General features: G+C 39.6%; 1 protein-coding gene across 1 annotated transcript; it reads left to right on the top strand.

The window, feature by feature from the left end:
- Positions 1-16,835: 16,835 nt before the first annotated feature.
- On the top strand, positions 16,836-17,984 carry LOC133648014 (solute carrier family 25 member 53-like). The gene is made up of 2 exons (XM_062043780.1): positions 16,836-16,973; positions 17,115-17,984. The coding sequence occupies exon 2, from the start codon at positions 17,119-17,121 to the stop codon at positions 17,977-17,979; it is 861 nt and encodes a 286-aa protein (XP_061899764.1). The 5' UTR covers positions 16,836-16,973; positions 17,115-17,118; the 3' UTR covers positions 17,980-17,984.
- Positions 17,985-18,205: the final 221 nt, after the last annotated feature.

Genomic DNA, 18,205 nt, shown 5'->3' with positions numbered 1-18,205 from the left:
CTTTACACTTCCAATTTATTTTATTCAGACTCGCTTGAGGTATGGCAGATTGTTCTTGTGGACGTGGCCAACCAGTTAGATCTGTCCCTTCTGTAGAAGACTTCAAATGACGATTGAAAACATGGCAGTGTAAAAAATATGTCTACCTAAACCTTGTCAGAATAGCAAAAAAACAAGTTTATCCAATAAGATATTAATATTTTAAGAAATATTCCCGTTTCATTTATGCTGCAGAGATATACTAAATTTACCTAAAATCAGAGGTGGACTAAAACAAAAATGTGGATTGTTGAAAGCCTTTCTGTTTTTGAAATAGGAGAATAGAGTCCCATGTTTTACAACAGGGGTCCTCAAACTTTTTGACTCGGGGGCCGGGCTGTGTGTGTGTGTGTATATATATATATTACCGTAATTTCCGGACTATAAGCCGCACCTGACTATAAGCCGCATCAGCTAAATTTAGGGGAAAATACAGATTGCTCCATATATAAGCCGCACCCGACTATAAGCCGCAGGGTTTTGATGTGTAATTACCGTAGTATATAGGGGTTCCTGCTACCACGGAGGGGATTGTTGGGACAGAGATGACTGTTTGGGAACGCAAAGCGTCCCATTTATTAACAATAAATCTTTCAATCATGCAATCAAACTTTCACATCTTTGACATGGCGAACAGCATTCATGCAGAGTACAAATAATACAACGGTGCAAAGTAATACAAAGTGCTCGCCTGTACGTTATCAAAATAACCAGCCTACCGGTATATGAAAAGTCAGTCTTTAATCATTGTGTCATCGTCTTACTCCTGTGTACTAAAACCACCGAAATCCTCTTCGTCGGTGTCGGAGAAGAACAGGCAGTATATAAGCCGCACCGTTGTATAAGCCGCAGGGACCAGAACGAGGGGAAAAAGTAGCGGCTTATAGTCCGGAAATTACGGTATATCTCGCGCACTAATTGAAAGAGCGTGCACTTGCCCGACACTGCGGCGCGAGTGCGATGATGTCAAGTAATCTATGGGAAAATGCATTTTTAGACAATATAATTTGCCTGAGTGGCTCGGAGACACCGAGAGTAGAGTAACAAGCGGTAGAAAATGAATTCGGACAGATTTTAAAAAAACATATTGAAATATATTATATGTATATCGTAACTATAAGTCGCTCCGGAGTATAAGTCGCACCTGCCGAAAATGCATAATAAAGAAGGGAAAAAAACAAGTCGCACTGGAGTATAAGTTGCATTTTTTGGGGAAATTTATTTGATAAAACCCAACACCAAGAATAGACATTTGAAAGGCAATTTAAAATAAAGAATAGTGAACAATAGGCTGAATAAGTGTACGTTATATGACTCATAAATAACCAACTGAGAATGTGCCTGGTATGTTAACGTAACATATTATGGTAAGAGTCATTCAAATAACTATAACATATAGAACATGCTATACGTTTACCAAACAATCTGTCACTCCTAATCGCTAAATCCCATGAAATCTTATACGTCTAGTCTCTTACGTGAATGATCTTAATAATATTATTTGATATTTTACGGTAATGTGTTAATAATTTCACACATAAGTCGCACCCCCGGCCAAACTATGAAAAAAAGCTGCGACTTATATCCCGAAAAATACGGTATACATATTTTTTTTTTTTCACTGTTAACTTGGGGACTTCCCAGGGGCCAGATTTTGGACGTATCCGGCCCGCAGGCCGTAGTTTGGGGACCCCTGTTTTACAACATCTCTGATACCTAAGACCATAGTCTCTTAGCTATCGCATTCATTTAATAAACTTTAGGTTTATTTTTATTTAAATGTTTTTAAATCTCACCCATATGTTTCTTTACTGTTGATAATTGCAATAATTTTTTTGCACAGTTCATTTTTTTATTAAGGATCCCATTAGCTGGTTGCCACAGCAACCCACTACTCTTCCTGGGGTCCACAATTCAATACAATTACAAGTAAAAGCATATAATTATAACTACACAATACAGAAAAAAATAAAAGCATCAATAAGAAAACAAGCAAACAATTTACAGTCACAGGAGATAATTACCATATAAATATAACTACTCAATATAAAACCAAACAAATCAACGAGCAAACTAATTTAAAGACTCGGATAAAATATTACATTCTTTTTTAAAACCTGTTTACTTTCAATGCCGGTGAAATTTGAGGCGGGTTATTCCAGAGTGATACTTATAAATAAAAGATTTCCGCAAAGCATTCTTCCTGGGACGAGGGAGTACAAAATGCACCTCACTGGACGCCCTGGTATTATGATTATGTATAGTGCTACTGTAGGAGCCATTTAAGGCATCTTTATTTTTGTGTTGGCATTACTTTCTACATCAAGAAGAACACTGAGGGACATCAAAAAGCCGCAAGAGGACAAACTGTGCCACGGCCACGCTGCTGCTCATCAGCCAGGGTGATTGGAAACACCTGCCAGCTCTATAGGGTGAGTTGTGTGGAGCTGAAAGCAGCACAAGGGACTTGGCCAATTATGTCTGGTGGCAAAGATGATGTACAGCCACAAGATGACGAAAATGTGGATCCTGAAAAGGAAGATGTACAATATTTTGGAAAGGGAAAAAGAGCCATAACGTAAACTGCCAAAGGCTTGGAAATGAAAGTTGACAATTATCATAAAGCAATAGGAGCATGTGTTAAAAAAGCTGCTAAAATAATGGACACAATGAAGCAACTCATGCATTCAAATGAAAATGATGAAAATGCAAATGCTGTAAGAGGTCACTTGGAGGAATTGATTCATTTGTGTGGAGAGGCAAGGGAAAATCATTCCTCATTGATTGCCTTACCATTGCTTGAAGAGGAACTTGATAGAAAAAATGACTGGTTTCAAGAAAAGATTAAGATACTAGAAGGTTTCATAAAACTTGTGCATGAATGGTTATCAGAAGTAAAAAAGCTAACCACACATGACACTGCCCTTGTGGAAGAGGAGTCCCAATTGCATGTCTCTGAAACACATGGCTCAGTTGAAACGCAAGTCCAAGATGAAATGCATGTCCCACTTGCCCATGATGAACATTTATGTGTTACACTTTCTAATATTGGAGCCCAGGACAGGGCATCGAATGTCTCAATCACACGCAGTTCCATAACATCAACAACCTCTTCTACCTCATCTGCTCGCATTCGAGCCCAGGCCGAAAAGGCTGCTCTCATGGCAGAGGCTGCTGCATTGGAGAAAAAACATCAGATTGAATCACAACAAAGAATTCAACAGGAACAATTCGCAAAACAACAGGAACAATTTACAAAACAACAGGAACAACTCAGAATGGAAAAGTTGGAAATGGAAACCAAGCTGGCAGCAGCTAATGCAAGGGAGCAAGTTTTTGCAACCATGGGATCTAGGGAAGGATCAAGAGTGTCAAGAATGAGCTCTGAATCCCACAAGGGAGCTGCTGCTCCAAAGAAAACAATGTCCCTCTCTGACACAAAGGTCGGGAAGCCAAAACAATTCATATATGAAAAATATACCGAAGCTCATTACATGACTCCAAGACAGGCTGCTCTCTCTTTAATGTAAACTGACTATCAAAATCAACTGTACAAATGAAAAAAGAGGATGTTAAAGTTCATACATCCCCTGTCACAAATGCCATCAAACAAGATCACATTCTTGATTTACTAAAAGCACAACATGATTTGAATGCCTTATTGGTTAAGCAGAATGTCCATTCCTCTTTACCATCAAGAGACGTACCTGTGTTTGATGGAGATCCGTTTCAGTATGAAACCTTTATAAGGGAATTTGAATATGGAGTGGAGAAAAAGTGTGACACCTATGACTGTTTGCATTATTTGGAACAATATACTAGAGGGCATCCAAAAGAGCTGGTTCAAAGTTGCCAACATATGCCTCTGTCCCAGGGCTACCAGAAGGCAAGACAGCTACTCAAGGAACATTTTGGTAATGAATATCATTGCAACAGCATATATGGAAGAGGCTTTTTCCTGGGGAACAATTAAATTGGAGGATATAAAAGGATTGAGAGCATTCTCTCTATTCCTCAGAAGTTGTTCCAATGCAATGGAAAATCTGGCCTATATGGAAGAAATGAATGTTGTTTCTAATATGAGGACCATCATCCTAAAGCTTCCATGCAAGCTCAGAGAGCAGTGGAGGAACAAGGCCTGTGACCTACAGGAGAAGCAAGGCCATCGTGCCATTTTCCCAGACCTTGTGAACTTTATTGAAAAACAAGTCAAAATACTCTCTGATCCACTGTTTGGGAACATTCAGGACCATAAGCAATCAACTGTCAAACCCTCATCCGTCCCTAAGCCAAGAGTAAAGTCAAGTCCAAGAAGCAGCTTTGCAACAACATTAATACCCATAGAAACTGTGGAGTCAAATGAAGGAAAAAGGAATGTGATTGTCAAATCTCACAGTTGTCTGTTCTGTAAGAAGAGTGGTCACACACTGGAGTGCTGTCCACAATTCAAGAGGAAGACGCACAAAGAAAATATAGACTTCTTAAAGGAAAAAGGAGTCTGTTTTGGCTGTCTGAAAATAGGACATTTAAGTCGAGACTGCAGAAATCGTCTATTATGTGAAATCTGTAAACAACAACATCCACAAATACTCCACATTGAACAGACAGAACAAACACAAACCAAATCAATTGGAACCAATACTGTTGTCCCACCTCCCAAGCATACTTGTGGTCATATTGGGGCCGGGGATGACCCCTCCATCTACTCCATTGTACCTGTACAAGTTAAAAGCAACAAGGGAGACACAGCGTTACAAACATATGCATTTTTGGATCATGGAAGCACCTCCACATTCTGCACAGAAAAACTGATGCAAAGACTGAACATTACAGGACAAAGAACAAACATCCTTCTCAAAACCATGAATCAAGTGAAACCCGAAACCAGCTACCACATCACTGGACTGGAAATAGCCAGGATAACTATGAATGACTTTATTCAATTGCCTGATGTATTTACACACAAAACCATGCCAGTTTCACCACACAATATTCCAAAACAGCAGGATTTGAAACACTGGCCATATCTAAATCATATCACATTACCTGAAATTGACTCTGACATCGACCTCCTCATTGGCACGAATGCCTCTAAGGTACTGGAACCCTGGGAGGTGGTCAATAGCCAGGAGGATGGGCCATACGCAGTGAGGACCCTATTGGGATGGGTCATTTATGGTCCTTTAAAATGAGATGACACCAGCAGGCATAATGGCTGCCCTGTTGCTGATGTCAATAGAATATCTATTCTAAACCTGGAGGACTTATTAGTCAAACAGTACAACCAAGATTTCAGTGAAAGATCCAGTAAGGAAACAGAGGAAATGTCAAGAAAAGAGGAAAAGTTTCTTGATATTGTGAGTCACTCTGCAAAGATTAAAGATGAACATTACTGTTTAAACTTACCTTTTAAAGAAGAAGATCCCATCATGCCGAACAACCGTTGTATTGCAGAGCAACACATCCAGAGCCTGAAACGCAAGTTCAACAAAAATGAAAAGTTCCATAAAGAATATACATCTTTCCTCACAGATATGATTGACAGTGGCTATGCTGAATTGGTACCAGCAGACCAGCTGAATAGAAAAGATGGAAGACTCTGGTATATTCCACATCATGGTGTGCACCACTCAAAAAAAAAGGAACATTAAGAGTTGTTTTTGACTGTGGTGCAGTCTTTAAAGGAACATCACTGAACTGTGAACTACTTCAGGGTCCTGATCTTACCAACTCACTTATCGGAGTCCTCATCAGATTCAGACAAGAACCGGTTGCCTTGATGGCAGACATTAAAGCCATGTTTCATCAGGTTAAGGTGTCTGATAAGCATGTCGACTACCTCAGATTCTTATGGTGGCCTGACGGTGATATGCAGCAAGATCTGACTGAATATAGGATGAAGGTACATCTATTTGGAGCTGCGTCATTGTAGTAGAATTTCTGACCTTTGACCTATAGTTCATGTCTGTCAAAAATGTATGCTCATTTTGATTTCTCTTCCTCTTCTGTGGGACAAAAGTGAACTTTAAGTCGTGCCAACCTGTCTAACTGAATGTGTTGACTGTCTGAAAGATTCGAGTTGTTATGGAACAGATAGGGAAAACAAAATAAGACATTGACGCACTAACAAGAGAGATAAGAAAGGGATAAAGCCAAACGAAGAGAGTGTTTTGGGCACCATCTTCTTTTCCATGGTGACGGGCGCGCCCGGGGGGGAAACTTTCTGTGTGCTAGACAACTCAACCCAACCATTGTACCATTTGATTATGAGTAAAATAAAACTCTTGTGTTAAATCTACTTTGATTCTCATTGACAACCTGGACTTTCCACTACAAAATTGGCGTCACGAACTAGGATGGTCCAGAACTCTGCAAGTCAACATCCGATCCGGCTTCTCTCTCAGGCAGACAACGCTTGCACGCGCGCATCTAATAAAAGGTAAGCTATTTTGCTTATTGTGTAAGAGTTATCTGTCTGAAGAGAAACGGGATCGGTAAGATGAAAACTGAAATTTTTTTTCATAAAAGATAGTTCTCCAAAAACAACCTAGACTGAGGCATGTGTTGGTTGGTTTGAGTTGTATTATATGTGATCATTTGTCTGTGTGTTTGTTGAAAACTTGTAATCTCTTGTTTTTAACAAATGGGGATTGTTGATAGAATTTTGGTGGTTTGGAGTGCAGAAGCATAGACGATGTGAGACGAAAAATTTCTTTGCAAGTACATGGTTAGCCGGAGTTGGACACAGCGAAATTTAAGGCAAGGTTGGCTAAACTGATGTGACATTTGGCCCACACAAATTTATGACGTCTATGAAGGTCCTACGTATCTGTCTATGTGGAAGCTGCAGCCGGGTAAAAAGCCTGATATAAGGTGATCGTTCAGTGACTCCGGTAGAGGAGATCAACTGAGCCAAGTTGTCACGAATTTGGAAATTTGCTGCAGTATAGATGGATAGAGTAAGGGCTCCATATGGTAGAGACTTGGTGAAACTATATGGACTGACCAGACACGATGTACTGTAGAAATTGAAAGGTGATTCCTGGAAATTCTACAGCGCCTTAGGCTGTTATCCGTGTTGGTCAGGAAGGAAAAGCAGGATTTGCTCCGCTGAATGGGTTAATCGCCATTATATGAGTAAGAATGACCTGCGTGTGTGTGTTATGAGACGGCCGATTCCACAAAAGCACGCGTGCATTAGTTGTTTATATTGGTCCGGACCAGGGGGGAGTGTTTAGTGGGATAAAAATGTGTGTTTTTTAAATTTATATATATATATCTGCGTATTTTAATAACTTTTGTGTAGCACCTGGTTTCTTATCTGTTTTAATTCTCCCTCATGCTTTTGTGAGAGTTCCCTAACGCTTTTTTCGCACCCACGCTGATCTGCAAGAGCTGGGAAATTGTTGGTTATGTGTGTGCGTGTGAGAAAATAGACAAAGTTATGTACAGAAAACACATGAGTGAATGATCCATCCATATAATTATTTTCTTTCGCTTATCAAGAGGTTGGATCGCGGAGGCAGCAGCCTAAGCAGGGAGGCTCCCCCTCGTGGGCGCTGCGAGCTAATTCCAGTCATTTGAATTTGTTTTTAACTATACTGGTGATTGTGACTGTGCGATATTACAGTTGTTTTAATTTACCAGCTCTTGCTCGCTGGTAAATTCTCTGTGTGTGAGTGACTGTGTGACGCATATAAAAAAAAAAAAGAGCTGGGAGACATTTTGAGATAAGAGTGTGTGCGTGTGACGAGGCTGAGTGAATGACAGCTGCGTGAGGCATTAGTTCGAAGAGGAGTGACACATAGCATTGAGCTAGGTTAGCATTGTGTTAGCATAGCATTGAGCTAGGTTAGCATTGTGCTAGCATAGCATTGAGCTAGGTTAGCATTGTGTTAGCATAGCATTGGGCTAGGTTAGCAAAAGTTTGCTTACTGAGGCATAATAAGGCTAGGTTAGCATCTAGCTTGGCATTACCAAGTGTGGTTAAACAGTTATTCTCGGTCTGTAGAGTGTGTTAGTAGTAGGTGCTTGCTAAGTCCAGTAAAATAATAGATATATGGAAAATTACACGTTTAAATATCAATAAATAAATACGGATTGTGGGACATTGAAACATTGTTTAATTCATCATTCATTTATATGTCTAGTATTTTTTTGGTACAGCCTTGTTGCTTATCTGATCCATCCAGTTTCTGTGTGGAAGTTGAGACAAACACACACGCACGAACATCATAGATTAGGACACACTGTAACTTTGAATTAATAGTTATACAACAAATAAATTAATAATATTGAATTTAAATTTGATAAAGATAAATTGATCATACATTGACATTTTAATTTTTTTTAGGAATAAACACACAATAAAATAAAAGTTAAATTTATATTCTAATACATCTAAGGGCATCTGTGAAACATAGAGTCTGAAGAAGTACAGATAAGAGCCACTCAGCGCCATTGTCAAAACAAAACGTAGAGAAGCGTTAAACAAATTCTAATCAGAAGGAAGACAGACCAAAATATGAGAACTTAAGTAAACAGACAGCAAGTAAACCAGAAATAATAATGTAAATAAATAACAAAGAAAGCAAATTTCTATGTGACATTGGTGCATGTAGAATTACAAATAGAGAATAAAACTAAATGGAAATAACTGTCTGCAAGATGAGCATGACGTCATGAATTGTGCTCGGGTTAGTAATAGATAGATAGATAGACAGATAAAACGTTATTGATTCCTTCAGGAGAGTTCCCTTTGGAAGAAGAACTAAAAAGTAAACAGTAACTAATAAGGGTATAAATGGAAACAAAATAGATTCTATTAAAAGAGAAACTAGGCATTAACGACCATGATATAAAAAAAAAGTATTGCACTGTTATTGTTTTGCATTCCCTGTCATCCTAGCCCCCCAAAGAGGAATTGTACAGTCTAATGATGTATGAGACAAAGGATTTTTCATAGGCTAAACCAGTAGTTCTCAAATGAGGGTATGGTGTTTCCGCCCGGACAAAAAAGGGAGGTACTTGAAGGTATGCCAAGGGGTACCTGAGATTTTAAATATTTTAAAATGCAGACAATAAAAATAAACACAGTACGGACGTTAAAAGTTAAAAGATTAAAAGATTTAACTGAAAGATAAGGAGAAACGTGAATAAAAACATTCCTTTGTTTTGGAGAGTATCACGCACAGCAGGAGGTCAGAGTGCAAGCATGACAGCTTGCTCGCGCCTACTGATAGACAAATGATAGTTTAAATTAACTTATAGATAATCTTTAAGTGAATTAAAAGGGTACTTAAATACACATGAAGTAGTACGTGTAATCTTTGAATTAAGGTTATTGATTAGCAATTAATGGGATAGTTAAGACTGTAATTTTAAAACATGATATGCAAAATTGAACTAACCGAGAGGATATGAAAACGATGGGTGTACATGTTTTGAGTTCCAAATTCTGGAGGAAAAAAACCCTCAACAAAACGTAAAAAAAATACAGACGGACTTGGGTGATAGCCACGGTTGTGCTAGGTCAAGCGAGGGTGGAAAGGATATGCAGCCGGGGGACTGCCAGCTTCTCTGAACAAGACAAGCTCCAAAGTTGTAGCCAGAACATGCTCACAAAAAATACAGGTGTGACAGCAGGACGAACAGCAGGATACAAACAGACCCCTGCTGGACATAAGTGTCAACGGACAACGTTCAACACAATCTTTGAAGCATTCCTTTGTGGTCAATCCACTACACCTTGTAATGACCTGCTTACGAACTGTGCCCTGACAATTCAATACCGCACAGAAGGAACTTCCTGATGTTGCCTGACAGCACGGCATCAGCTGACAACTACTGGGGACGCCTCCCAGGAACGAGTGGAAGACGGGGACTGCTCCAACTGTCCTAGCACTTGCTGACTGAGGTGCGTCCGTGTGTCCTGCCACCCAAACCGCCAAAGTGTATGATCACCAATTAGACGACTCATAATAGGAGCCTTTTGACTCTTATATATGGTGGGACTCAAGGTATGGCCGCTCATGTGAACTATCCTTAAAACAATTAGAATGGTATAAGATGGACAACTAATGACCCACATTGTTCCCTCTGTCCTGCCTACGAAACAAAAAAAATTTAGGTCAAATGATAAAACAGGGCGTAGCTGCCGCTGATTGAACCGATACGCAAATCAATTATTTCGGTTGTCTGTTAAAAACATAGCTATTGGTTGCAATTTGGACATTTCTGCTGTAGGCTACAAAGAGTGACAAAGGGGGGAGGAATTATGATTTATGAAAGGGAAAACATTAAAAGTAGATCAATTTGAGTATGTTGAAATTAAAATCACATTTTCCTCAGAAATGTATTTCAAGGTAATTGTAGTATACCGACCGACCACAGCTAAAGAAATTTTTCTTGATTCATTTTCAGACATCCTCAAACAGCATAGTATGACAGAAGTAACGTCATGGAGGACGTTAATCTGGACTGGTTAAATAAGACGCGTAGAAAGAAACTTAAGGATATTATAAACGGCTTCTATATGATACAAATGATAAGCAGCCCTACTAGAATTACAATTGGATGACAAAAATTAAAGAGAACATCTGTAAATACACGAATACAAAACCAGAAAGAAGTGTTAAAATAAAAATACCATTGGATTCTAATAAAGACATGAGGACTCAGCTCTCATAAGAGCAATTATAACAGGTCTAAATACAGATCGTATGATTTAAAAGTTTGGAGGAACAAAGTTACAATGTTTATGCGGAAGTCTAAGGCTGACTTTCACTTAGAATTAATTAAAGCTGCAAAAAGGAACAATAGAGAGTTATGGAAAACCAGATACAAACTTACGGGAAGAGAGCAAACAAGAAACAACACTATAACATTAAATATCAATGGCGCTACTATCGCAGACAGTCTGGACATAAGTGGTAATTTTAATGAACATTTCATCAGTCTGTACAAACCCTGAATAAAAAATCCCTCAAAATCAGTGCAAATAATTGTCATTTATTCAGGATGGACTAATTTTAGAATTAACAAATGAAACAAAGTTAAACAAAATCTTCGCTGCATTATCAGACTGACGATCTAGAGATATATATACGGGTTGGACACTATCTTCCTAAAAACATATAAGGATTGTATTATTGCTCGTATAACAACGATTGATAAATAAATCAATAACGGAAAACACTTTCCCTACCACGTCGAGAAACTGCTACTACGATTAAATCCATAAAGCAGGAAATAAAGAAGACCAGAACATGTACAGACCAATTAGCCTTCTCCATGTTATAATAAAAGGAATAGAAAATTTATGTTGACACATCAATTTAATGAGTATTATATTTATCCATGAGAGCATTTTTGTTGTAAATTGTGAGGTATGGCTGTTAAAATCTTGGTTGTTTTTACGAATGATGACAGATGTGAACAAGAGCATGTATGGTCTTTGTGTGATGATGTAAATAAGGTGTGGTTGTATGGTAAGTATGTGTCCATGAAGGGGCATTTGGTGACTTTTCTTATAATTGAATACATGATACAGTATGATTATTTTTGATTAATTATTGATTATTATGAATGTATATATTTATTATGATTAATTAGTGTCATAATTTTATTGCTTGATTTGTGGATCCCCTTAATTTAGGTAGCCAGGGACTACAGATGGAAAGTAGCTATTTAGATATAATCTAGTACAGAACATATCTGTTTCTGAACTTAATGTTTCTGTGCATAGTCCCATCATAGATAGACTAAATTAAATACAACTATTTAGTGAATTATTGAGGCCACAATAATTCACTAGGTGTTGTAAAATATCAAGGTACTATTGCAAAAGCGAACAGTGACCTCAAACATGACCTGTCCTCCGCCTCTGTTCTTGCTGCACTTGACTATCAGCTGTCTTTTCTTTTTCTTGGATGTTTCTGAAACTACTAATACTATTACTACTATTACTATTACTGCGACTAACACTGTCCCTGTGAGAGGGACAGAGGGGGGAGGTGAGTTTGGATTGGGTCAAGTTTGAGCGTGTTGAGGTTTTATTTAATCGATATGATCAATCCGGTACAAGGATAAAGGAACGTAGTGATTTAGATTGACAATTGCAGTGGTTGGCGAAAGCAACCCCACCCTCAAAGGAGGGTGCCAATTCAGTAATTAAATGTTTTGTGAATGATCTAATATCCCGACATGGTTTCCCCAAAAAGATTAGGTCAAACAACGGCACCTATTTTAAGAAAACAGGTTATCATCTTCAGTCACAAGATCAGCACTTCTCAGGACCAGCAGCTTCCTAGGAAGGTGGAAAGACCATGAGACCAAAATGGTAAGTTTGCAAAATGTAGAATTTGTGTGCCAGTTCCTCTGTGCAGATTTGAGGATGAAAGCAGCCACTCCAGATTCCCTTGCACTCGCTAAGAGGGGCACGGTCAAAGCCGATCCAGGACCAACACCCGATACCCGACTGGAAGGAACCGAGAGGAGAGACAACACCTTGCCAGCGATGACGAGAACAACTAAGGTTGCCAGCCAATGTGTCCACCGGGACTCCAGCAGCTGTGGAAAGAAGTGTCGGGAGTGCCGAAGCAGCGAGGAGGCGTTGAAGCAAGCCGAGGGCCTGGACCAAAGCCCCAACGCCCCATACTTTGCCCCGCCTTCCCCAAAGCCCCATACTTTTCCCCAATTTCGGCCAGCACGCACATGCCACTGAACAGTCTGCCCAATGGACTGAACCACACCCCAAGAACAGACAGAGACAGACTGTTTGAGTGGATCTCTTTCTTCACCAAGGCAGCCAAAAGCCCAACGAGGTGTCGGCAGGCCACCAGCCTGAGGCACCACTGAGCCATCCATACGAGCACTAATCGAACATGGACTCATACGAAATTCAGTTGTGTGTACAAAATCAATTGGTAACTACATTCATTGCAAATGCCGGGAAAAATAATAATGCAACAGCTTACAGTCATAAGTCTATATTAATTCTAAACCAGATCTTGTTTGATTCATTATTAATGTGAAAATACATCTTGAATAAGCATATATATATTCATCTAATTATGTTCATGATCAAAGTATTTTGGTATTACGTTACTAACTCAAAGGGTAGGCCACTAATTGTGTTCTGTAAGATGGTTTTACTGCAGGCTGGTAACAGCGATCGCTCTGAAGGAGGGTCATAGACGGAATTTTTGCCTCGTATAAAAACATTGAGGTTTTTGCCTCTATCTGCGGTAGAGATTTAATTTAGTGGTCTATATCAGAAATTGTTTTGGTCCAGGGTCTTAAGACCCTGGAAGGCGGGTATGTAGTAGAATTTCTGACCTTTGACCTATAGTTCATGTCTGTCAAAAATGTATGCTCATTTTGATTTCTCTTCCTCTTCTGTGGGACAAAAGTGAACTTTAAGTCGTGCCAACCTGTCTAACTGAATGTGTTGACTGTCTGAAAGATTCGAGTTGTTATGGAACAGATAGGGAAAACAAAATAAGACATTGACGCACTAACAAGAGAGATAAGAAAGGGATAAAGCCAAACGAAGACAGTGTTTTGGGCACCATCTTCTTTTTTCATGGTGACGGGCGCGCCCGGGGGGGAAACTTTCTGTGTGCTAGACAACTCAACCCAACCATTGTACCATTTGATTATGAGTAAAATAAAACTCTTGTGTTAAATCTACTTTGATTCTCATTGACAACCTGGACTTTCCACTACATCATCACCAAGTTGTGCAAATTTCACTTTGAGGAAAACTGCTGAAGACAACCAAGCTCATTTTCCACCTGAGGTGACAGACACAGTACGCCATAACTTTTATGTAGATGACTGTTTACGTTCGATTCAAACAGAACAAGAAGCAGTACAATTAGTAAAAGATCTGACTGCTCTCTGCCAAATGGGTGGGTTTACTCTGTCCAAATGGATCAGCAACAGCCATGCTGTATTATCATCTATTCCACAAGAGCACAGGGCTAAAGAAATCAAGGAGTTGGATTTGGACAAGGACAATCTACCAATGGAAAGAGCCCTAGGACTACACTGGTGTGTGGAAACTGATGTGTTCAAGTTCACAGTTGTTGTACCAGAGAGACCACACACTAGACGTGGCATTTTGTCCGTGGTCAACTCTGTATACGACCCTTTAGGATTTCTAGGACCATTTACTCTGCCAGCCAAAATGATTATGCAGGAGCTCTGCAAGGAAAAGCTTGAATGGGATGAAACCATACCACACGTTTTCTCTCAACAGTGGACAGGATGGCTAGCAGATCTCAGTTTTTTTTCAGAGTTTAAAGTTGACACAATGCTGCGAAAGGATCTACAGTTAAAACTGGACAAATCATTTTTCTGGACGGATAGCACAACCGTGCTTAAATACATAAGCAACGAAACCAAACGCTTTAAAACATTTGTAGCAAACAGAGTCTCTTTTGTAAGGGATGCTACCGACATATCACAATGGAGATACGTGAGCACAAAGGAAAACCCTGCAGATGCAGCATCAAGAGGGCTGACAGCAGATCGCTTCCTAGGCTACAAATATTGGATAAGAGGACCAGATTTTCTCTGGAAAGCAAGCCAAGAATGGCCAATCTTGCAAGTTGAATCCAAATCTCTGTTGATGATCCAGAGATCAAACCTGGCATCACAGTAAATGCCATTGTCAAAAGTCAGTTGAACCCAACTAACTATTTCATCCACTACTTGTCATCCTGGATGAAACTGAAGATTGCAATAGCCTGGCTTTTAAAAGTAAAGACCACACTCTTGCAACTGACTAGGAAAAGAAAAGAAGTTCAAACTGCTGTGAGTAGTGTTGAAAATGATCCTGTCAAATTAAAGAAGAAGAAGAAGAAGAAGTGGTGGAAGAAGAGGATGAAGTGGACAAAGGAAAAGACAAAGAAGGAAAAGGCAAAGACAAGGAAAAGACCAAAAACAGCATACTGGAAAGACCAATAACCAAGATATGTCTCCTCCAAAAGACTGAAATTGAAGATTAATGAAGATTCAAGATTAATGAACTATAACTGCCAACATATTTTTATTTTGAAATTATGAAGAAGAAAAAAAAAAGGAACTGAGAAGAAGAATCGTGTAAAAGTGAATTTAAATGGCTCCCTTTCAAGTAATTGTTACAGTGTAAACAATTAGGGGCCGGTGTGTAGGAGCCATTTAAGGCATCTTTATTTTTGTGTTGGCATTACTTTATTTTGTCACTAGGTGGCGGGCTTTTTGGTTGAGCAGTGCAGGTGGGAAGGCATATGTAGGAGCACAGGTGAGCCAAACGAGGATAGGTAACGTTAGCCTACATGAAATTATGTGTCTGTTACAGAATGTGATAGTAACCTGGCTTTTTAGCATTAAGCTAATGTTACATGATTCGGCAATTGCTAATCAATAAATAGCTAGTTCTGTTTTAACGTCGGGTTAATATTGTGGAGGGGGCTAAATTGTTATGGAAAATAATAATGTAACGTTAGGTAATTACAGTACTCCCTGGTGTACAGTAATTTGTAAGTCATTCTAGTTAATGCAATATTAAAAAGCACAAATAGAGAACTCTGTAGGATCCCCTTTTTTGTAATATAGTTGTTAAAGTCATACTGGTTTGATATCTTGTTTTGTGCAGTGCCTTATTTATATTGTATTTTTAATTTATTTTATGCAACTTGTTGACACGTTTTATTTTGTGTTTATGTATGTAAAAAATATTGTATTTCATATATTCATATATTCATTTTTTATTTTTTGTATTCATTTATTTATCCATATTTTTTTTTTTATCTTTTTAACTATTCTGATTGTTAATTTGCTTTCTTTAAGTAAAAAAAAAAAGGTCAAAGACAAAGCTATTTGGTTTCTTGTGAGTATATACACTTCACTGCCGATGTGGGGGGGCGCCACCTAAAATCTTGCCTAGGGCGCCAGATTGGTTAGGGCCGGGCCTGCCTGGTATGTTTCATTCACCCAGCAAATTCGTTAATAAATATGCATAAACTGGATTTCCGACTGGACCTCACTTCATATACAATGTTTGCTACTGCGTAGGATCACTCCCTCAAACCTTTTACTACCGGTTACTGATTAAAGAAGAAAATAAAACAATCGTTTAACTACGAGATAGAAAGAAAAAAAAATGTGTTTAAAAAATTAAATATATTTGTGCTTAACACAAATACCAGAGAAGAATCCAGCTGGACTATGTTTTTGTCAATAAATGTTATAGGCTCCAGCACTCCCAGTGACCCCAAAAGGGACAATCGGTAAAAAAAAAAAAAAAAAAAAGGGTGGGTAATTGAAAACCAAAAACGATAAGTGTTTAAAACATTGTGTTAAAAACATTAACATAACAGGCAAGTGGCATGTTAGGAAATATAAAGTAAAATCCAAACCGTAATTAGATATAGTAATTTCTTGACGACCCTAAAAAAGAACACTTTTTATTTAAACATTTTTTTATTTCCCAATAAAAATTTAAATAAACCAGTCGATTTTTATTTTTCTATTCCCTGTAAAGAAAATAACATTTAATGACCAAAAACATGGCGCCAAAATGTATCTTTGCTTTCGCACTTCCGGCATCATTTGTATTCAAATAGCCACGCCCGAGTTGCTGAGTGACAGAACAAAACGACCAATCCGTGACGACATAACATGTCGGTCTCCACCAATTGTTATTCTTTGGTGGGCGGGACTATCCTTGCTAAGCGCACCGCATCTTATCTGGACGCGGCGACTTTATTTAGCTCGCCCTGGTGAGAAGCGGACACTTATTCTGAAGAAAAATCGACGAAAATGTCGTGTTTTGGGGAAAGCTAATGAAAATATCCGTTTAGCCTTAATTTTTTTTATTTTTTTTTAGAGTTAAAATAGAGAAATGGTGCTATCATTGTGGCTTCTTTTGTCACATATCTGACTGAGTAAGTACAATTTTATTTATATGACTTCAATTCAGTTTGTTAAAATGTGTGGAATGTATTTATTTATTTAATTTAGTTTATTTTGAACGCCCTGTTCAGGATCAGGGTGAGGCAGTTGACATTTGTGATGTAATGTTTCAGCTCAATGATGGCAAGAAGTCCAGAAGGTGAAGTGGCCCCTAGGGACTCAAAGGCTCGTTTCCATAGCTACCTCCATGGCGGGACCTCCAGCCTGCTCTCCACCCTTATCGTCTTCCCCGTCTACAAGACTGTCTTTCGCCAACAAATCCACAACATCCAGGTTCACCGAGCCGTGGAGCAGCTCCACAGGGAAGGCCTTCTAAAGCTCTACAGGGGCGTGACTCCGCCTCTCCTGATGAGGACACTGAGTGGGACGCTCCTCTTCGGCCTGCAGGATACCTTCCTCCGCCTGCTCTCCGGGCCATCAATCATCCCCCGCTCCTTCCTCCCAGCTGTGGCCGGCCTCGGTGTAGGACTGGTCGAGGCGGTGGTGTTTACCCCGTTTGAGCGTGTTCAGAACGTGCTGCAGAGCGGACACAACGACCGCCGTCTGCCGACGCTGAAGAGCGTTCTGGTCAAGCTGAAGGCGCAGAGGGTATCCTTAGGCTACTACCGCGCCTTCCTGCCCGTCGCTGCCCGCAACTCTCTGGGCAGCGCCCTTTACTTTGGCTTAAAGGGACCCCTGAGTGCCGCCGTGGCCGGGCAGGGGCTCTCGCCGTTGGCGTCCTCCTTCGTTTCGGGGACGCTGACCTCCATGGCAATCAGCCTGAGCTTGTACCCGCTGTCCGTGCTGGTGGCCAACATGCAGGTGGGCGTCCAGGCGGAGGCGAAGGGGGTCACGGCCTGCTGGAGGATGCTGTGGAACTCCCGACAAAGGAGCGTGGTCTTATTGTACCGAGGCGGGGCCCTGGTTATTCTGAGGTCATGCATCACCTGGGGCATCACCACCGCCATCTATGACAGGCAACAAAAACGCTCCGGCTGACGACACACCACACAGACTTTGGTTTACCGGTAAAGTACAAAACCCAAAACCAGTGAAGTTGGCACGTTGTGTAATTCGTAAATTAAAACGGAATACAATGATTTGCAAATCCTTTTCAACTTATATTCAGTTGAATGGACTGCAAAGACAAGATATTTCATGTTCGAACTGAGAAACTTAATTTTTTTTGTGCAAATAATCATTAACTTAGAATTTAATGCAGCAA

Source organism: Entelurus aequoreus, linkage group LG04 (assembly GCF_033978785.1).
Source record: "Entelurus aequoreus isolate RoL-2023_Sb linkage group LG04, RoL_Eaeq_v1.1, whole genome shotgun sequence".
Classification (NCBI taxonomy): domain Eukaryota; kingdom Metazoa; phylum Chordata; class Actinopteri; order Syngnathiformes; family Syngnathidae; genus Entelurus; species Entelurus aequoreus.
Note: the sequence above shows the minus strand (reverse complement) of the source record. Positions and strands in the feature narration are given on the sequence as shown.

Bases quoted from the DNA above. Each gene is read 5' to 3' on its own strand.
- LOC133648014 (XM_062043780.1), top strand. From the start codon at position 17,119: ATGATGGCAAGAAGTCCAGAAGGTGAAGTGGCCCCTAGGGACTCAAAG.